Source organism: Aythya ferina (assembly GCF_964211825.1).
Source record: "Aythya ferina genome assembly, chromosome: 15".
In the NCBI taxonomy this organism is placed as follows: Eukaryota; Metazoa; Chordata; class Aves; order Anseriformes; family Anatidae; genus Aythya; species Aythya ferina.
The window spans coordinates 761,124-780,650 of NC_140314.1; the positions used below are offsets into that span (position 1 = coordinate 761,124).

The 19,527-nt window shown below is 62.4% G+C and overlaps 2 protein-coding genes across 3 annotated transcripts; one reads left to right on the forward strand and one right to left on the reverse strand.

Annotated features, from left to right (window-relative positions):
• Positions 1-333: 333 nt before the first annotated feature.
• ERN2 (endoplasmic reticulum to nucleus signaling 2) lies at positions 334-13,107 on the forward strand. Of its 2 annotated transcripts, none has more exons than XM_084536299.1 (22): positions 334-430; positions 2,994-3,111; positions 3,344-3,377; positions 3,980-4,052; positions 4,283-4,355; positions 4,482-4,604; positions 4,867-4,968; positions 5,262-5,523; positions 5,733-5,811; positions 5,894-6,044; positions 6,515-6,636; positions 6,846-7,022; positions 7,155-7,404; positions 7,774-7,864; positions 8,306-8,495; positions 8,861-8,960; positions 9,102-9,301; positions 10,063-10,210; positions 10,323-10,450; positions 10,742-10,865; positions 11,099-11,166; positions 11,245-13,107. In XM_084536299.1, exons 1-22 carry the CDS (start codon positions 374-376, stop codon positions 11,434-11,436), a joined length of 2,862 nt encoding a protein of 953 aa, XP_084392425.1. In that variant the 5' UTR covers positions 334-373; the 3' UTR covers positions 11,437-13,107. The 2 variants fall into 2 exon arrangements, with proteins under 2 accessions (XP_084392425.1, XP_084392426.1); XM_084536300.1 differs by having other exon boundaries at positions 4,286-4,355.
• A 390-nt stretch (positions 13,108-13,497) lies between these two features.
• PLK1 (polo like kinase 1) lies at positions 13,498-18,919 on the reverse strand. The gene is made up of 10 exons (XM_084536301.1): positions 18,443-18,919; positions 18,188-18,356; positions 17,934-18,078; positions 17,370-17,463; positions 16,599-16,818; positions 16,130-16,288; positions 15,827-15,904; positions 15,169-15,323; positions 14,526-14,708; positions 13,498-14,247 (listed from the first exon to the last, which is right to left on the reverse strand). The coding sequence occupies exons 1-10, from the start codon at positions 18,824-18,826 to the stop codon at positions 14,041-14,043; spliced, it is 1,794 nt and encodes a 597-aa protein (XP_084392427.1). The 5' UTR covers positions 18,827-18,919; the 3' UTR covers positions 13,498-14,040.
• Positions 18,920-19,527: the final 608 nt, after the last annotated feature.

Sequence of the window (19,527 nt, forward strand, 5' to 3'; positions counted from 1 at the left end):
GGGATGGAGATTTGCGTTTGCTGCTGCCCTCCATCGCTTCACACCAAGAGGCTGAGTTAACACCGATCAGCCCCCGTTCAATGCTGCTCTTGCCGCAACAAAGCCCCCGGGAGGCGATGCCCCCCCCGGCTGGCAGCACGGGCAGCTCCTGGCTCGGGTACCGATGCCCGGGGGGGGGCCGGGGGCAGCGCCTCCCTCCCGCCCTGCGGACGAGCCCCTTAAGGAGCGCCGGGGCCGGGCTTCCCCGTGCCGGGCCGAGCCGAGCCGGGGGGGCGGCGGGGAGGAAGCCGCATCCTGGTCCCGCCCGGCCGCGCTGGCTCCGGGGCGCGGCGCTGAGCTGGGGCCGGCCCCGCGCCTCCGCCGTGCCCCGGCCATGGGCGGCCCCGCCGCGCTGCTGCTGCTGCTGCTGCTCCGCGCCGCGCCGCGACAGGTAGGGGCTGGGGGCGGCCCCGGGACGGCTCCGGTACGGCCCCGCGGGGGGGGAGCGCCCGGGGTCTGCGGGGAGCCCGCGGGGAGCCTGCGGGGAGCCGGGACCCCGCGGGTGCGCGGAGCTCCGCCGGCCTGTGCCGCCCCCCGGGGGTGCCGGTGGCAGCCGGGGGGTGGGGGGGGGCACGGCCGGGCTGCGCCGCTCTCGCCCGCTGCTGGGGAGCCGGGCGGCGGGGACGGGGCTGCGGTGCCTCCCCCTGCCCGCTGCGCGCCCGCTGCCTCCCGCAGACCCGCTCGGCCAACCCGGGTGCCCACCGTGGGGTCGCCGTCCCCTGCTCGGCGCCGCGGGGCCGCGGGACCCTTCCCCGGGAGCCCCCGGCCCGTCCCCTCCTGCCCTCGGGGCTGCGTCCCGCCGGCAGCGCCCGTGGCCGGGGGCTCTGCGAGCCGGCAGCGCGCCGGGGCTGCTCCTCGGGAGTGAGGGCAGGGGATGGCTCCAGGGCCCCAGCGGCTGCGCTGGTGGCCAGCGCTGGGGGCTGAGTTTGGGTCCCCCCAGAAGGAGGGAGAAGGCAGCAGCTCCTGGGGTGGGCAGCGGGACTGGGGCTGGGCAGCCGGGCCCTTGGTTGGGTGCCCTGCCACCAAAAAATGCAGAGGTGGGTGAAACTGCAAAGCAAAGAGCGGGGGCTGCTGCAGCTGTGCCGGCTGCAGGGCTCTGCCCAGGGGCTGGCACTCTCGGTTCTGGTCCCCGTGCAGGTGGCCACGCCACGAGCTCAGTGCGAGGCGTTGGGCTGCAGCCTGGTGCCCCCTCGCTGGAGGATGTCTGTTGGTGGGTCTCGGCCTCGCCAACCGCTCACCATCCCTCGAGGCCGGGGTGAGCCGACGTGGCGAGCCTGCGCCGTGCTGGAGAAGGGTGGCAGGAAACAGCTGCTCCTCCTGCCCCCCATCCTCTGGGCAGAGCGGGAGCTGGCTCTGAACTCACCTACAGACCAAGCAGGAAGAAAGGCAAGAAACAGGAGCAGGGTGACGGCAGGGGAGTGGCTGTGAAGTGTGCTCGGGGCAGCAGCTGCAGGGCGGGCGGCGCGATGCCCATCGGCTGCCTGTGCCGCTGCTGGAGGAATTGCAGCAGCCGGTGGCTCCAGGGGAGCGCATCTCTTGGCCCTGCTGTGCCGTGGCTGCTCTGTTGTCGCCAGTTCCTCCCCACGGGCACGTGCTCGCATGGAGCAGTGCTGGTTCCTGCTCCTTTGTCTTGTCCAGGTCCTCGGGCTGAGCCCTGTGCCTGCTCCGTGTTCGAGGATGTGATGAGCAGCAGGCACGAGGCAGGGAGGGGACGTGCAGGGCCCTGGGGTGCGCATCAGCTGCAGGCCCTTGGGAGCAGCCGAGGCAGTGGCGTGCTCCATCTGCTTCCCCATGGCCATGTACAGAGCAACCCAAATCCATCAGGGGCCCACGGTGAGCCCTGGGCCCCCCAACCTCAGTTGCTGGCGGTGCGGAGCCCGGGTGCTGCGCTGGCCCTGCCTTCCCGGCGGCCGTTTCACTCCCCGTGCTGTTTGCCTGCTGCTCTCCTGTTTGCTGACGGGGCGAGGCCGCTGTGTGAGCACCACGGGTGAGCTGGCGTTTGCCATGTGGGCACCGCGCACGGGAGTGGCAGCTCCCCTTTCCGCAGGTTTGCAGTTGTGCTCTCGTCACCATGCGCCTCGCAAGGCCTGGGCTGGCGTCCCTTGTGCTTCTGGCATGAAAAGTCACCCGGCCAGTTCGCCTCTGGAAGGAGCGGGCGGTGGGGCTGCCGGTGTCACCTTCAGGGAGGCAGCGGGAGCCGCGGCTGGGCGCAGCCTCTCTGCACCCACCCCCATGCACGCAGCCCCAGGGGAGCGGGGACAGAGCCGCCCTGCCCCGGGGCTCCCAGACAGTGTCGGCAGCACCCGGCACCCGCAGCACCCACGGCACGTGGCACAGCTGCCTGCGAGCTCAGCCGGTGGCCCTGCCCACGCTTCTTGCCAGCGGCCGGGACAACGCAGCACCTCCGGACAGTGGCTGGCAGCTGTGGTCCCCCCGCTGTCCCCTGTTGCCGGGGCTGAAGGAGAGAGGTTTAATACCCTGCTGTGTTGAGAAACCTGGCGCAAAAGCTCTCCCGAGCTGTGCTTTTCAGATTTGTTTGGTTTGCGGAATTTCTTGAAACTTTTCCAGCTGGGTTACGGTGTCTGTGGACAAAATGTGAACCTCCTGGGGAGAAGGCTGGCTTTCCCCGTGTTGTTGTCGCCTCTTTGTACAGCCTCTGTCCAGGAGCACAGGCTGGGAAATACCTGCTCAAGAAATAAATGAGAGAACCTGGTGTACTTGGGTTCTTGTACAAATCTGCCTTGAAAGCTTGGCTGTAAATCATGATGGGATTGCAGTGCAAGGAATAAACCCTTCTCCTGGCAAGTCTCCCCTCACTTGGGGCCAGGAGGGACCTTTGGGCTCTTTCCCTGCAGCCGGGTGCTGCAGTGGTGAGCAGCGGGAGCAGTTCGGGGGCACAGCCCTGGGCTCGTCCCCAGCCCTGCAGCACCCTGAGGGCCCCTTTCTGTCCGTAGTGCCTCAAGAGCAGTGCTGTGACTGTCCCCGAAACGCTGCTCTTCATATCCACGCTCGATGGGAACCTCCACGCAGTGAGCAAGAGCACAGGTGACATCAAGTGGACCCTGAAGGACGGTGAGGATGGGCCCGGCGGGGGCTGCTCGCAGCACGGGTGCCCGCGGGCTGTGAGTGGGGGCTGGCGCGGCACCTCCACCGGGGGAATGCTGCGGGTCCGGCTCCAGCCCCAGGCACGGCTGCTGGCAGAGGGAGCATTTGCTGCGGGGCTATTTCCTGCTGCTGGCCGGGGCTATTCTGGGCCTGAAATGCAAATAGGCTGCTGACGTGCAGGTCTCGCTCTCTTTTTCAGATCCCATTCTGCAGGTGCCGGTTTATGTTGCAGAGTGAGTATGGCTCGCACAGGGCCGGGGCAGGGACAGTGCAGGTTGTTGGCCTTACAGCCTGTGCAGGGGGCAGCCGGAGGTGCTGACTAGCAAGGCTGCCCTGGTGACCCAGCAGATTCACAGCAAGAACCCAGAACCTGAGAGAAATTAAACTTCTAGGCCGCGCCACAGCGTTGTCTCAAACCCACCCTTCTGCTAGCACCTCACGCGATGAGGGCCAGCTGCTCCCTGCTGCTCAGCGGGTAGCCGTGCAGCAAGCAGCCCACGAGCTCTCCGTGCTACTGTGCACAAAAGTGTAGGAGGGAAATTGAGGAAAGTCCCTAAATCCTTCTGAAGCTGCAGGGGGAACGGAGGGAAGTGCAGAGTTCCCCTGAGGCGGGCAGGGCAGCAGCTGCAGGGCTCACTGCCGAGGCGCTGTGCGGAGGCAGACCGGTACGTCCCGCACCAGACCCGGTGCGAGAGGTTTCTGGGAAGGGTTAAGCACTGATATGAGTCACCCTGGAGCACGCTGCGGAAGGGGTTTCATCACTGTGTCCCCTATTTAGCCACTGGCATGTGCCCAGCAGTGGGGCACGGCTCACGTTTCACTCTCCTCTCTTCAGACCGGCGTTTCTTCCCGACCCCAACGACGGCAGCCTGTACATCCTGGGAGGGAAGAACAAGGAGGGCCTGATGGTCAGTAGTGTGGCCGGGGGCTGCCTGCATCCCACCCGCCCCTCTCTGCTTTCACGGGGCTGGGCAGAGCCGCAGGGCAGGGCAGGGCAGGCTCGGGGCGTTCGGAGGCTCCTGCGTGCCCTCGGCACCTTGGCGGTGTCAGCCTGGCGGCAGCACGTCCTCAGGAGGCAGGGGCTGAGCTCAGGGGGACGTTGCGCTGGCACCGCTGCCACTTGGTGTCTGTGTTGCAGAAGCTCCCGTTCACCATCCCGGAGCTGGTGCAGTCCTCGCCGTGCCGCAGCTCGGACGGCGTGCTCTACACAGGTACCAGAGCCCCGCCGCAGGGCCCACCCGGGGTGAGGTGGGGAGGAGGCCGGGTGGAGCAGCTGCAGGGGAGGAGAGGAGCGCGGGGCCCTGGAGGCATACAGCACGATGTGCTTTTGTTCGCAGGGAAGAAGCAGGACACCTGGTTTGTTGTGGACCCCAAGTCAGGGGAGAAGCAGACCACGCTCTCAACGGAGGCCTCGGATGGGCTGTGCCCCTCCAGTCCCCTGCTCTACATCGGCCGTACCCGTAAGCCAGCCTTACTTTGTCGTTTACCTGTGCTGTGCTGTCTGCCCGCCCCATGGGGACCCGAGCTGCCCAGGGAGGGCTGCGTGACCTCTGCTGTCCCCGTGGACAGGCAGGGAGCGGAGAGTTTGGGGCTCCCCAGCAGCCTGCCCCGCTGTTAGGCTCGGTAACCCCGACGTGCTGGGGCTGGGCTGGCCCCGCTGCGTTCCCCCCGCTGCCCCTTCCCGCGGCGTGCTGTGACCCTGCGGCCCTGCTCTCTCTGCAGAGTACGTCATCACCATGTACGACACCAAGTCGCGGGAGCTGCGCTGGAACGCCACCTACTCCGACTACTCGGCGCCGCTCTGCGAGGAGTCCTACCCCTACAGTGAGTTGCTGCTCGCCCCTGGCAGGCACCTGCAGCTCCAGGCCCTGCTGGTCACCGGGGAAAGCGGCTGCTGGGTCAGCCTTGCTGTGCCGGGGCTCACCTGCATGGCAGCGATGAGGCCATGGCTCCGTGCCAAGTGGCACGCGCCCCTCTGGCATGGCTGGCCCTACTTGGCCCGGGGACGGTCACCGTGCCCCTTGGAGCACGCCTGGGTTGCTGCCGGACGCGTGGGGTCTCCCTGGAGCGCTCCTGCCTGGCAGCCTGCAGCGCCCGCTCCGTCTGTCCCTGGCCAGAGATGTCACACTTCGCCTCCAGCGGGGACGGGCTGGTGGTGACGCTGGACAAGGAGAGCGGGGAGGTCCTGTGGGCACACAACTACGGCTCGCCCGTGGTCGGCATCTACCTGTGGCACCAAGACAGCCTCCGCCGTGTCCCCCACCTCAACCTGGCCATGGAGACGCTGCGCTACCTCACCTTCCACTCGCAGGACATCCACCTCATCAGGGGGAGCTACCAGACCGTGAAGGACTTCACGGCCACCAAGACCCAGCTGCTGTACGTGGCCGGGGGGCTGCGGGGAGGGGACTGCGGCTGCGGGGCCCTGCGGGGGAGGCTCTGGGTGGGAGCGGCTTCGTTCTGGGGCAGAGCACCCATGGGTGTCACAGCCCGAGGGCGGCACTGGGGACACCGGTGGGCGCTGGCTGTGATGCCTGGTGGTGTCACGCCGCTCAGGCTCGGGGGCTGACACTTTCCCTGTGTTGCAGGCCTGCGCTCTACGTGGGGAAGCACGCGGCCAGCTTCTACGCCTTGACCTCGCTGGTCCACGACAGCGTGGCGCTGGTGGTGAGTGTCCTCGCTGCCCCGGGGGCTCCCTGTGCCGGGGGAGCCCTGGCACGTGGCACAGCCCCACCACCCCGTCCTCCAGCCCCAGGGCATCACGCTGGCCAGGATCGACGGCCCCACCACGGACGACGTGACCATGAGGGAGTCGGGAGAGTGCGAGATCACTCCCAGCACCGACGTCAAGTACCCGCAGGGCAGCATCACCTCCATGCGCAACCAGTGGCTGCTGATAGGTGCGGACCTGCGGTGGGCCCCAGGGGCTGTGATTCATCCCCAGGGACTGCGATGGCTCTGCCTGGGGTCACAGCCCTTCCCCTCCCCAGGCTGTGCAGGGGCCCTGATGCTTGCCATGCCCATGGCTGTGGTGCTCGCTCTGTGGCCGCACTTGCGGCAAGGGGCAGCAGAGGCCCGGCTGTGGCGGTGTTTGGAAATGAAGCCGGTGTCTCAGGGCGGCCCAGAGGGGCAGGCCACGTGCTGCCTGAGGGGGCAGGGGGTCTCGCCCCATGCCTTTCTCTGCTGGCTGCTGCTGCTCCAGGTCCTGTCTGTGGACGGGGCCAGCAGGCAGTAGCCTTGGCTTTTCCTGCTGCCCTTCCCTGGGATACCACAGCTCCCTGGCAAGCCCACGCCATGCGGATGAGCAGGCTGAAGCTGTGCCCGGAGGCCAGGTGGTGGCCACCTCACCTCTGCCTTCCTCTCACCCCAGGGCACCACGAGCTGCCTCCTGTGGTCCACACCACCATGCTTAGAGCCTTCCCGGAGAACCTGAGGAAGACGACAGAAACCATCATTCCCCGGAGCTCCCCAGCCAGGACCGTGTTTGACAACGTGAGCGGCGGGGCCCTGCCGGGTCACTGCTTTGCATGGGGGGGTCCTGGGCTGTGCGGGGCCACAGGAGGGTCAGGGTCATCCAGGGTGGTGCAGGAGGGTCCTGTGCACCACCCAGCTTCGGGGCTCAGCTGGGAGGGGAGGGAGCCCGAAGCCCGAGTGCCCGGAGGTCCCTGCCATACAGCCCCAGCACCCCCCCTGTGTTGCAGTTCCTGGCCCCAAGCAGTGTGGAGGAGCCGGCCGTGCGGAGCAGCGATGGGCAGCCTCCATCCGATGCCAGCAGGGAGCAGGTGGAGGTGTACCCCGAGTCCGGCAGCTGGGACGTGGTGCTGGGCATCCTTGGCAGCGCCCTGCTGGGGGGGGGCATCCTGCTGCTGCTCCTCACGGTGCGTGGGCTCCTCACCCCTGTGCCCGCCTGCCTGCTGCGGGGCTGGAAGCTGCTTGTGCCGGAGCAGTGCCAGTGCCCTGGGCTCCGCGGGGCTCCCAGCAGCTGAGGCCGTTTGTTCTTTGTGCCCCAGAAACTGCAGAGGCAGCACGAGGCGCAGCAGCAGCAGCTGGAGAAGCAAATTCAGCTCTTGCAGCAGCAGCAGCAGGAGATGCTGCTCCCGCCCCGGGTCTCTGGCGAGGGCATCCCTGGGGAGCCTGGGGAGCCAGAGGGGAGCCAAGGACGTGCGTCTCGGCACTCGCAGAGCTCGGGTTCTGCCCACCTGAAGGACCCAGCCAACGGGGTGGGCGGCCTGGAGCCAGCTGTGCCGGCAGCTGCTGGAGGTGCGTGCTGGTGGGGATGGGAAGGGACTGAGGGGTGCTCTGTCCTGCGGGCCAGCAGCTCCTTGTGGGAATGCCCATGTCTCCTCCACAATGTGGAACCTCTCAGAAAAACAAATCCACACCTTGGAGGCTTGTGGAGGCTGAGAAGAGGCTGGGCAGGTGGTGTCATCCAAAGCAGGAGCAAAGGCCCTGCAGAGGAGATTGCTGCAGCTGAGGGGGTGGAGATGCAAGCACTGGTGTTGGACAGGGATGGGCTGCAGAGGTTTGGCAGTTGTAGGGCCCAGGAAACAACCAGGGGGTTAATGAACAGCATGCCCTTCATATAGGACTGACTGACGCTTATAGTTTGAAGGCTGCCTGTCTTTGCAGATGTGGAACCAGACGTGATCGTAGTTGGGAAAGTTTCTTTTAACCCCAAAGATGTGCTGGGCCATGGAGCTGGAGGAACCTTTGTCTTCAGGTGGGTGGCACCTGGGATGGCTGCTCAGCCTCCACTGCTGCCTGGGAGCCACCAGCACAGCTCTGCAGCAGGCACCTTCCCCGCCTGGCATCCGGGCAGTGCAGAGGTGTTTGTGGGAGGGCTGCCGCCTCCCCCTCAGCCAGCCCTTATCAAACCGACCCAGAGAGTTCCCATGGCTCTGCCTGTAGTGCCTTCCCCCAGGCCAACCACAGTAAAAAGCCAGGGACGTTTTTTTCCTGCAAAAATGTTCACCTGAACTCCTGGTGCCCTGCTCGCTGCAGAGATTTCTGCCTGCTCGTGGCTCGGGGCATTGCTCCCGTGCTGAGGGGGCTGAGGGACGAGCCTGGCATTGCCCAGAGCCCGTCTGGGCCGTGCCTCTGCAGCGCTGGGCTCTGCCGTGCCTGGTGGTGGGCGCTGCCGTCACCGGAGGTGTGCACACAGGGGACACTTCGATGGCCGCAGCGTGGCCGTGAAGCGCCTCCTGCCCGAGTGTTTCCACCTGGTGGACCGGGAGGTGCAGCTGCTCCGCGAGTCGGACGAGCACCCCCACGTCGTGCGCTACTTCTGCACCGAGCGGGACAAGCAGTTCCACTACATCGCCATCGAGCTCTGCTCTGCCACGCTGCAGGAGGTGAGCCCGCTCCTCGCACCTCAAGGTCTGCCTGCCCCGTCCCCGTCACACAGCAGGTCCCCAGGGGAGGGCTCCCAGTTTCTCCCATCCCGCTAGCGAGGCCCTGCAGGGGCTGGGGGCGTGCAGCCGGCAGCTCTGGTTGGGAGCCCTGGCGGAGGGCGCAGTGAGGGCAGTGTGCTGCAGCCGCCCGCTGGGCAGCCTGGAGATGGGCCTCGGGCACGGGATGGCCTCTGAGTGGGCTCGCACATCTGAACCCTCATCTTCCACCTCCGTCAGCCTAGTGAGGAGCTTCTCCTGCCCAGCCTTGCCTTGTTTGCCCGGGCCCTCAGCCCTCAGTGCACATCTTTCTGTCTCCCCGTTTCCAGTACGTGGAGAGCCCCAGCTTCAACCGCCGCAGCCTGGACCCGGTGTCTGTCCTGCACCAGACCATGTCAGGCCTGGCACACCTGCACTCCCTCAACATCGGTAAGAGGGCAGCGTCCTGTTGGGAGCAGCTGGGTGTGCAGGAGATGTGCTGCAGCCCCGCTCACCCCAGCAGCACCTCCAGCATCAGCCCTGCAGCACGGGGCCACGCCTGCAGGTAACGCTGCCGTCTGTCTCTTGCAGTTCATCGCGACCTGAAGCCCTGTAACATCCTCATCTCTGTCCCGAATAGCCACGGGCAGATCCGAGCTGTCATCTCTGACTTCGGCCTGTGCAAGAAGCTCCAGGGGGGGCGGCACAGCTTCAGCCTGCGCTCCGGCATCCCCGGCACTGAGGGGTGGATTGCGCCCGAGGTGCTGCAGGAGGCCCCGAAGGAGAACCCCGTCAGTGAGCTGTGGACAACTCCGTCCTGCTTAGCGTGCTCCTTGAGCCTTTCTTTGCAGCGTCCTTGCTTGCAGCAGCCTTGCAGTGCGCCGCTGAGATGCACAATTAAGACCAGAGCTCTGAGAGCCAAAGCCAGCCCGAGCGCAGCAGCAGAGCGCACCGCCAGGGCAGCAGCCGCCTCCTGCTGTGCTCCCCTTCGCCGTGGAGAGGCAGAGCCCGGGGCCTGGCGAGGCCACAGCCCCATCGCGGCCCTCCGACGCTTGGCTCTGGTGCTTGGAAGCATGGGGCACATGGTGGTGGTGACATCTGTGTGTCTGTTTGGCCCCGGGGATCGATCCTGTTCCTGCTGGGAGCTGGTTGCTGATGGGCCTGGCAGGGCACGAGCTGCTTTTGGCAACGCGCTTCACGTACCCTCGTGCTAGGATCAGCCTGCACAGACATTTAAGGCGGCAGCAGCTCTCCTGTGTTCATCTGGCTGTGGAGTCCTGGCTTGTGTCAGTGTCCCTGAAAACCTCTTCCCTGATGAGGACCCGAGGTGCTGGGGGCATCGCTGGCCTAGGGAGAGACCGTCCCAGCTCTGGAGAGCTCAGCAGGCAGGAGCCCTTGCGCCTCGCACTTCCCAACAGCGCCGCGGTGTCTCAGTGTTGCTGCCTGGCTAAAGCTGTAGCTAACAACTGGGCATTCACATGGAAAGGCAGGGGTGTAAAGCTCTCCTCGCCCTCTGCTGCGAGGGTCCCATCTCCCCCTCTGTGTCTTGCAGACGTGTGCTGTGGACATCTTCTCAGCCGGCTGCGTCTTCTACTACGTGGTGTCGGGAGGGCAGCACCCCTTCGGGGACAGCTTGCGGCGCCAGGCCAACATCCTGGCGGGCACTTACCAGCTGCCCTGCCTGCAGGAGGAGGCGCACGGTGAGGCTGCCTGGAGGCCGGTGCTGGCAGCAGCCGCCCCGTGCCAGGCTGTGCCGCGTGCCCCGTCCTCTCTGCAGCCTCGCTTAGTGCTTGCTCCTGTTTTGCATTCAAGACAAGGTCGTTGCGAGAGAGCTGATTGTGTCAATGATCAGTGGTGAGCCCCAGAAGCGCCCCTCGGCCCCCGTGGTCCTTATGCACCCCTTCTTCTGGAGTGCAGAGAAGCAGCTGCAGTTCTTCCAGGTGAGAGTGCTGAGTGCAGCTGGGCAGTGCCCGTAGGTGTGCTCTGAGCACAGCTGGCACCGTGTGGGCTGCAAGTGGTCTGAAAAAGGGCTGGAAACACCCACATGTATTCACCATGCTCATTTTGAGCTACTTTTGCAAGGGCTGTTCCCCTGTTCCCCCAGTTTGGGGTCAGCACTAATCCCCTCCCATGCTGGATGCGCTGTGTGCCCCCCCGTCCCTGCAGCTCTGTGCTCTGGTGCTGGCTGGGGCGGGCATGGGACCAGTGCCAGTCCCTGCTCTCTGGCGCAGGACGTCAGTGACCGCATCGAGAAGGAGCCAGCTGAGGGACCCATCGTGACGGCGCTGGAGGCGGGGGGCCGCTCGGTGGTGAGGACGAACTGGAGGATGCACATCTCCCTCCCGCTGCAGACAGGTAGGAGCACAGGCTCTGGGCTCCCGCGGTGCCGTCCTGCTCCATGCAGAAGCACGCAGGGCATGGAGCGTTCTGCGCCTGGTGCCATTTGGCCATGAGGCACCTCCAGGTGTCTGGGAGCCAAAATCCAGGGGGATAAAGATGCAGCCCTTGGAAGGGCAGAGCAGGGCAGGGGCTCCTTCAGGGCTCTGGCTTCCCGGGGCACTCACCCCTCTGCTCTGCTTTCTCCCCAGACCTGAGGAAGTTCCGCACCTACAAGGGTGGCTCGGTGCGCGACCTCCTGCGGGCCATGAGGAACAAGGTACGAGGCAAGGTACCTGCCCCACAGCTGGGCTGCAAGCCGAGCCGGCCGCCCCTCACCAAGCCCTCTGTCCCACAGAAGCATCACTACCACGAGCTGCCCGCTGACGTGCAGGAGGCACTGGGCGCCGTCCCCGAAGGCTTCGTGCAGTACTTCACCTCCCGCTTCCCGCGGCTGTTGCTGCACACGCACAGCTCCATGCGGCTCTGTGCCCGCGAGCGGCTCTTCCGCCCCTACTACGTCCCGGAGCCGGGCGGCACGGGGAGGTGAGCGGGCTCCGTGCCAGGGCTCGGCAGCGGGGGGCTGCGGCTCCTCGGGGTGCCGGGCTCCCGGCAGGTGGGGCACCAGCGCCCGTCTCCCCTCTCTGCAGCTGAAGCAGCGCTTGTTGGGGCACTGCCCCTTTTGGGGTGACTTTGATGGGATTTAGCCGCAGCGGCTGTGCTGCAGCCCCCGTGCCCTGTCCTGCCCTGGCTCAGGGGGAAGGGGGCTCCTGTGGGGAGTCCCTGCTGGGGTCCCTGTGTGGCCCTTGGCTGTTGGGGAGCTCGGCTACCACTGGGCACAGGGACTCTGGGGGCCATGTCTGAGAAGGCCAGAGGCGCCTTGTGCCCCTCGTCCAGCAGCCCAGCCACCGGCCATGGGCTCCCCAGCACCCGTCTGCCCTATGCACGGCTGCCCCGGCTGGGGGGGGGGTCTGGGACCGGGTCTGGGACCAGGGACCCGTTGCCCCCAGGGGTGCGGGCAGCGGGGGCTGGCCTGGGGCTGGCTCTCCTTGGTCTGCTGAGCCCCAAGGGCCGTGGTCAGGCTCAGGAGCCTGAAGACCCTGCTGTCAGAGAACAGAGTAGCTCTTACTGCACAGGCAGTACTTTGTGAAGTCAGGAAAAAAAAAAAAAGACATTGAAAGAATTTTCTTGGGAGTAGCCCAAGGAACCTTGACAGCCTGACTGCTGCGTGGGCCCGCAGCCAGCTCCTCAGAGGCTCAGCACGCGTCGTTCCTGTGGTCCCTCCTGGGCTGAGTGCCTGTGGAGGAGCTGTCTGAGCGCGTTAACGCACAGGGCTGACCGGGAGGACCGACACAGCAGTCCCGATGCTGGATGAGGGCCTTCGTCCCAGCTGAGGGCGAGCAGATCAGCATCTAGCATCGCTCCCAGGGCTCTGGCCGTGCTCTTTGCATCGGGCCTGCAGAGCACACAGCACGGCCAGCCCTGGGGGGAGGCTGGAGGCCTTCAGCACAATCCTGATAATGAAGTGTTTTTATCTCAGCTTGGCTGAGGAAAAAGTTTTTCTCCCTCCTGGTGAGCAGCAGCCTGTTTTTAGGCCAGATACCCGTTAGTACTCAGAGCAGGAGCTGTTTGTACTGCAGAAGAGCCATGCTGCTGTCTGCGGGCAGTTTTCTCAGGACATAAAGGAAGGCAAGCAAGAGGGAAACCTCCCCTGCTGATCCCTTCCCTCTGAACTCGGTCCAGTGCCTGCAGCCCCCTGGCTTTTCCAGGCCTGGAGCGACAGCAGCAGCACAGGTGCGTGCTGCCCAGGGCGCGTTCCCCAAGGACATTCTGGTTTATGGCACCTCCTGGGGCTGAGGTCAAGCCCCTGTCTCTTGCAAGCCTTGCCAAGGGTGAAGCACCCATAGGGCCTGCGGGCAGCCTGGGAGCTGATGTGGCCACAGCTCTGCCTCCTTGCACACACAGCAGCTGCTGACCTCACTGCCTGAAGCTCCCCTAGCTGACAGTGCCAAGGGGAACCCAGCCCAGGAGCCCCTGGCCAGGCCTTCCTCTCTGGACAGCACTACCTTTGATGCAGCCTAAATTCCTCTCTGCTGGGGTGTGGGGGTTAGTTACCTGGGGGATGGTCCACAGATCTATTATTTTCAGAACAGTGTACAGCATAGAACATTTTGTATAAAATGTTATAAAAAATAAAAAGCTTTTTCTGCTTAGAAACAAACTGGTACATTTATGCTAACACTCAGCACTGGCTTCCTGGGGCAATCGATTTTGTTAACTGTGCAGCCACACTTGCGGCTCTATTTCATGTTGTAAATAGAGCTGATCAAATAGAAAAGGTTTTCACCACCTTCCCCTTTTCTAACTGCTGGCTTACAGGAACTGATTAGAGCACAGCTCCTGTGATAACCCCACAGTCTGTTCCTTGTTTTTTTTGGTGTAGCCAAAGGGAAAGGCCAGGGCTCAGCCCAGGCTGAGGCTGTTAGGAATCACGCAGGACAAACTCCTGAAGGTGACAGGTCTTGGTCAGGGGATGTGGGGGGGAAGCTGGAGGTAGCATGCTGCTACTTCTCTTACAAGGAGCTAAAGGGAGTCAAGATGAGCCAGACACTACAGCAAACAATCTTTAATCAAGTTATGCAATATACAAAAGTTTAGTTTTCATGTAGACCAAGTTCAGTATTAAAAGGCTGACTGCTCAGTCCCAACTGGGGCATGTTAAATATCTTAGTTACGCTGCTACAAAATGGAACGAGCCTGGAGCATCAGGCAGACATGTACACATAAACTTACATGATAGTTCTGGGGAGAACCCCGCACTTCGTCTCATCAGAAGGCCCAAGAACCTCCAACAAGAGGGTTGTTCTGAGTCAAGCTTTTGGAAATTATGAAAAAAAGACTATATATGCAATTTAAAAAAAATAGACTTTGTATGGGGAGGGAGGAGCAAGAAGCCCCTCTGTGCACCGCTCACAGTGAACACAGGACCATTCCTCACAGCATCGGGGCTCCCCTGAGGGCAGCTAGGCCATACCCAGGAGCAGGAGCCCAGCCAGGTGATGGCAGCTTACAGTACAAGCAGGGATGCTAACAGACTTCCCTGTCCACAGCCAGGCCAGTTTGGCACAGATGTCGATTCCATCAAGACCAAGACCTAAGCAGAGGCTTTCACACGGGCTGAGCCAGACTTCGAACTGAGGAGCTTCTCCACCATGGTGCGAGCGTAGCGTAGTCGGCTGGCCAGCTCCTTGCAGCATCCGTGCTCCTCAATGAGGCTCAGCTTGTACGTGCGGAAGTCCCGTTTCTCATCTATGTATGTGACAGCAGCCATGAGAGGGCACAAGATGACTTTGGTGTGGTCCTGTAGGGAGAGAACACAGGGTCAGTCCTGAGCACACTGCTCCCTGGTGAAGCTTCTACTAGGGGGAACAGCCACCTGGCAAGCTACGAGCCACTGGGTGGTTTAGATACCAGCAAGCAGAGCAGGGAGCTTTCCAGTGCTACATTCACTGGGCAAGGCTTCATCTCAGGTTATATCCCCCTGCTGGGATCGCTGTCTTGCCGTGCAGCGCTGCGTGAAGCAGGGCTGTTTGATCAGCTGGAGCTACAGGCCTGGCAGAGTCAAAGCAACATCCTCACCTGGAAGAAGTTGATCTGCACGGTGCCGTTGCTGAGGTGCAGGACGATGGCACTACGGGTCCGGAACCACGTGCAGAGGTAGGGTAAACGTGCAAGCTCGTCTCCTTCCCGAGGTGTGATGTTAGCACCTGCCTTCAGCAAGTGCTCGCTCATGTAGTTCCGGAAGTATTTCAATAGTGTTATCTGCAGATAGAAGAGGCTATGAAAGACAGGCTGAGGATGACCCTTGCTATCTGTGGAGGGCAAAGGGCTGCTATCACAGACCCAGAGACTCCTTATGTCTTTCAGAGTTTGAGTGGTCACTGCACAAGTTTATGCAAGTTTTCAGACAAAGTTAACTCTGGTGATACTTGAGACACTTTGCTGAACACCTCGGTCCATTTAAGTCTTGTGAGTGCTCATTTCTGTGAAGCTGCTCATAAATGAGCCTCAGTTAGCAACTAGAAATACACAGTGCAGGCAGCCAGTGTTTTTCTTTCAGGCCACATTTTACCAGCTAAGAGGAAGCCTGCAGAACACAAGCACCCCCAAGTCACAAATGTTTCTCTGTAGAGCCCACCCCGCAGCACAGCCCAGTATGGCTGGCAGAAGTCTCATCAGGAGCAGCCACCCACCAGCAAGGGCTCCTGTCCCCAGGACTGACCTTCTTGTTCAAGGCAGAGGGATAGGATCTCACAGTGAAATAGGACTCGGTGCTGTTTTGCTCAATGTACTGCAAGCTGTCCCCATCGTTGTACATGATGAGACGAGTGGAGTCATTGAAGAGAACCCCAACGCTGTTGTCACACAGCTGATAACCTAGTTCAAAAGAGAGCCTGTTAGACCATCACATGCATGGGACCCCCGGTTATATGAAATACAGAGGCAGAGGATTGTGTTATCTGGGGCTTCCCCGACAGCTACCCCACTGAGCCTAAAGATCCTCCTCTTCACCAAGGGCTAGGAGGCGCTTTTCCTCCTCTGGACTTGTCATCCTCCCTTGTTGCACCATCTGCTGCAGAAGCAACCTCAACTCCCACCCTGAGTACATGTGCTCTCTGCAGAGAGAGTCGAGCTACCCTGGATGCATGGGATCATGCAACACAGCTGTTTGCCACTCTTTAAGTGGCCAGGAAGGACATTCAGTGACAGCTACTCTGGTTTCACTGAGTGTTTGGTAATGTTCCTGGCAGTGGTCTTGAACCCAACCCCATGTGAATAAGTTGATTAAAGAACCAGACCTATACCATGCCCAAATCAGAGCATCCTCCAGCTGCTTCAGAAATCACAAGAGGCTGAAGTATTGCCACCATATTATTTACCTAGACCATATTTATCTGAGTAGTCCACCCATTTGCTAACCCAGAAGATGGGAATGCAGGCTGGGTCTTCAGCTTCTTCTGCAAAGAGGAAAGGAGTTTGTTAGAAGACATTTCAAGCCATCCTGTGCACCACAACAAGCAAGCAAGGCCAAGAGGAAGGTGAGTAGCTTCTACATTGCCTCTCAGCCTTCCAGGTAGAAGTTGAGGTCAGTTGGCACCCTCACTTCAGACAACAGCATCAGAATGACAGAGAAGTTGTCCAAGAAGGCCAGTGCCTGTGGGATTGTCCCCAGCCAGACTCACCTTGTCTCACTGCCACTCTCTCGGAGGGTTTGGCTGAGTTGACTGCAGTCAGCTGCTGTAACATATCAGCTAAATGACAGGCAATGGTGTCTCCTAGCTCCCGCAGCCCAGCTACATCTTCCTTTTCAGGCAAGTTCTCTACTGCAGGGCTGTCTGGTCCTGGGCCAAGAAAGAAGATTGCAGAGGCATGACCAGAAAGTAGGTTTCTAAAAGTACCAGATTTACATCCTACCCTAGCTGTAAGGAACACCTTATATACCACGTAGCTGAAGCTAGTGCAAGCACTTCATCCCTGCTTTGGTTCTGAGTAAAGAGCAAGGACTCTCAGTCACAAAATGCTCCAGTTTTCATAAGAATTGGGAGAACAGCAGGAGGCAGCACCACGTTCCCCACTGATGGGTCTGGATGCTGCTGGAAGCCAGGTAGGCTCTCATCCAGTGCTGCATCCATAGTCCTCGCTTGCACTTACCTTTGTTGAGTGCAGTCAGCGGCTTTCGCCCGTTCAGTTCAAGCGCGCTGGGAGCGATTGAAAACCTCGGCGCGATGGTGAGACAGCTGGTGGGCAAGCGGCTGGGGATGTACCCCGAGGTGAAGAACTCGTCGTTCAGCAACTCGTCGATAGTTGGGCGCGTGGCAGGGTCTGACCTTAGCATCTTCTGAATGAGGTTAGCAGCTACAGGGTTGATGTGCTAAGAGGAAGAGAGACGGAGTTCACAGATAAGGGTCAGGGGACAAACGCACACTAGCAGCAAAGGCGCTGGGTGCACAACACAGGCAAAGCTCTGCTCAGAGCAGAGCTCTCGTGCTGCTCAGGCAAGCAGGACACAAGCCTGGGTGAACAGTGACACCGGTATGGAGAGTGGCTTTCTGTTAACATTCAAAGCTAAAACTCAGCTTAGTCATTAAAATTCAACTTGGTCTTTAGCAAAACCAAGCTGAGAGAAGCAGGATGAGAGGGGACTTGGCCCAGGCCTCATCTGTAGCTGGACTTGAGCAAATCCATCTAACCCCACATGCCAAGCACCCGGCTCAGATTTTCTTCTGAATCAAGAAGGTGCTGCTGACCCCTCAGGAAGAAGCTGGTCCTACAGATTCATTCTACCACCACCTGAGACAATCCCCTCCTAGCACGCTGCAATAAGAGCTGCTTTGCCATCAGACAAGAGCCCACTGAAGTGCCAGAAACAGGATGCAAGAATGGCTGCAAGGTGAACAGATCCACCCATGGGAAGCATCATACCTTGGGAATAGTATACTCGTTCTTCTTAATTCGGAGGTATGTTTCTTTCAGACAGGAGGTTTCAAAAGGCGGTTTTCCCACCAGCAGAGTGTACCTGTGTGTTTGCAGACAAAGATGTGCGTCAGTTTTACATAAGTCAGCAAAGAGACAAGACTTGTGCTCAGCAGGAATCCCACCATGAGTACATCCTGCAATTTGCTGGGCAGAGGGAACACACAGCACTGTAAGCACAACAGAGCTGGCAGTTACACGTCCTGCCCCTGGTTCCTGCCTGCCATGAAAAGGGAAGCTGGGATCTGGAGAAAGCCCTGGTTAGAAGTGAGGACTGCTGGGAAAAGGCCTCCAGACAGCCCTGCTGCAGAGCACGTGAGTCTACAGACACGCACTGTGTGTGCAGAGCGCCTGGGAGGTCAGGTGCAGGCTGGCAGCAGCACTCAGCCCTGCAACACGTACTCTGGCAACAAATCCAAAGCTCCAGCGCACACCAAGACCTCACAGGGGCCAACAAGACCTAGACCACAGGGACTGCCCAGCCCCGCGCCCAGCCAAGAGACGTTTACTCACATGATGCAGCCGATGGACCAGATGTCTACCTCAAAGCTGTGCCCCTTCTTGCCCAGCACCTCTGGGGCGATGTAGTTGGGAGTCCCACACAGGGTCTTCTTGCGCTCGCCATCGTACTCCACCTTGGTGGCCAGGCCAAAGTCGCCTTGGGGAGAGAGGGAGAGGGAGGTGGGAGCGTGAGCAGGGAGCGCCCGGCTGGCTGGTTCTAGCTGCAGGACGGTGGCCGGGGCGCAGCGGGGCGTGGTGGCACCTACCGATCTTCACCTCCATGTCGTCGCTGAGGAAGAGGTTGCCCAGCTTGAGGTCTCGGTGGATGACGCGGTGGCTGTGCAGGTACTGGCAGCCCAGGATGGTCTGGCGCAGGTAGTAGCGCACCTCGGGCTCGCTCAGCGCCTTCCGCCGCTTGTGCAGCTCCAGCAGCGACTGCGGGACACGGTCAGCGCCCGGTAGGTCCCCCCCCAGCCTCCCCAGCCCCGTACCCAGCCCCGTGCATCCCCCCCGGTCCTCACCCTGCGGCGGCAGAGCTCCAGCACCACGTAGACGAAGTCGGCGTCCTCGAAGAAGCTCTGGAAGCCGACGACGTGGCGGTGCGCCAGGCTGCGGTGGATGGCGATCTCCATGGACATCTTCTCCTTCTGGTGCGGCTTCACCAGCAGCGCCTTGGGCACCACCTTGCCCGCGAACACCTCGCGGCTCTCGGCCTCGGCCAGCTCGTAGCAGCGCGCGAAGCCGCCCTTGCCCAGGAAGCGGCCCCGCAGGTAACTGCGCCGCGTCCGCGGGTCCAGCAGCACCTTCGGCACCTCCTTGCCGCCCGCCGCCGCCGCCGCGGAGCCTCCGCGAGCCGCCTCCGCCGGCACCGCCGCCCGGGACGGCCGCGATCCCGCAGCGCTCATGGCGGGGCCTCGGGGCTGCAGCCGGGACGGGACCGGGACGGGACGGGACGGGGCGGGAGGAGCGGAGCGGAGCGGGACGGGTGGGAGCGGAGCGGAGCGGGGCCGGTGCTGGCGGTGCCGGTGCGGGCCGGGCGCTGTGGGAGCGGTGCCGGGGGCGGCGCGCGGCGGATTCAAACCCGGCCGTTACGGGCCGCGGGCGCTGCCCATTGGCCGCGAGGATTTAAAATCCACGCCGCCGCCGCGGGGCACCATGGGAGCGCCCCGCCCGCCTTAAAGGGGCACGGCCGGGGGGGGCCCACAGCGCCCCCCCCACCATGGGGAGCCCCCCCAGGGGCCCAGCAGCCGCCATGGGGGGGGTCCCCGTCCCCGTCCCCGTCCCCGTCCCCGTCCCCGGGTTTGTGCGCAGCTCCTGGCCGCGTTGCCCCGGTGCAGTCAGTCAAAGCACCCAAAAGGGAAATAAAAGTCCCTGTGGGAGAAATAAAAGAAACAAAACTCCCCGTGGCAGAGAATCCCCCCGGGCAGCCCCCCCTCAGCCGGGCGGCCCCAGCCCAGCGCCTCCTGCAGCACTCCCCAGCAGGGACACGGCTGGCTTACGGAGCGCGTCTCCACCTTCACCCCCAAATCTCAACAGTTTGGGGCAAGTTTTGACAGTTTAGACAATTCTTATTCTGTAGGACCCTCCATGTTCCTGGCGTTATCTT

What these genes read in the sequence shown, in the direction of transcription:
- ERN2 (XM_084536299.1), top strand. Translation starts at nt 374, where the DNA reads ATGGGCGGCCCCGCCGCGCTGCTGCTGCTGCTGCTGCTCCGCGCCGCG. An exon ending in GCCACCAAGACCCAGCTGCT is followed by an intron (nt 5,524 to 5,732) that starts GTACGTGGCCGG and finishes CCTGTGTTGCAG; the next exon opens with GCCTGCGCTCTACGTGGGGA. An exon ending in TCCTGCTGCTGCTCCTCACG is followed by an intron (nt 7,023 to 7,154) that starts GTGCGTGGGCTC and finishes TTTGTGCCCCAG; the next exon opens with AAACTGCAGAGGCAGCACGA.
- PLK1 (XM_084536301.1), bottom strand. Translation starts at nt 18,826, where the DNA reads ATGAGCGCTGCGGGATCGCGGCCGTCCCGGGCGGCGGTGCCGGCGGAG. An exon ending in CCTCTGCCTTGAACAAGAAG is followed by an intron (nt 14,709 to 15,168) that starts GTCAGTCCTGGG and finishes TTCTATCTGCAG; the next exon opens with ATAACACTATTGAAATACTT. An exon ending in TGCAGATCAACTTCTTCCAG is followed by an intron (nt 14,248 to 14,525) that starts GTGAGGATGTTG and finishes CTCTCCCTACAG; the next exon opens with GACCACACCAAAGTCATCTT.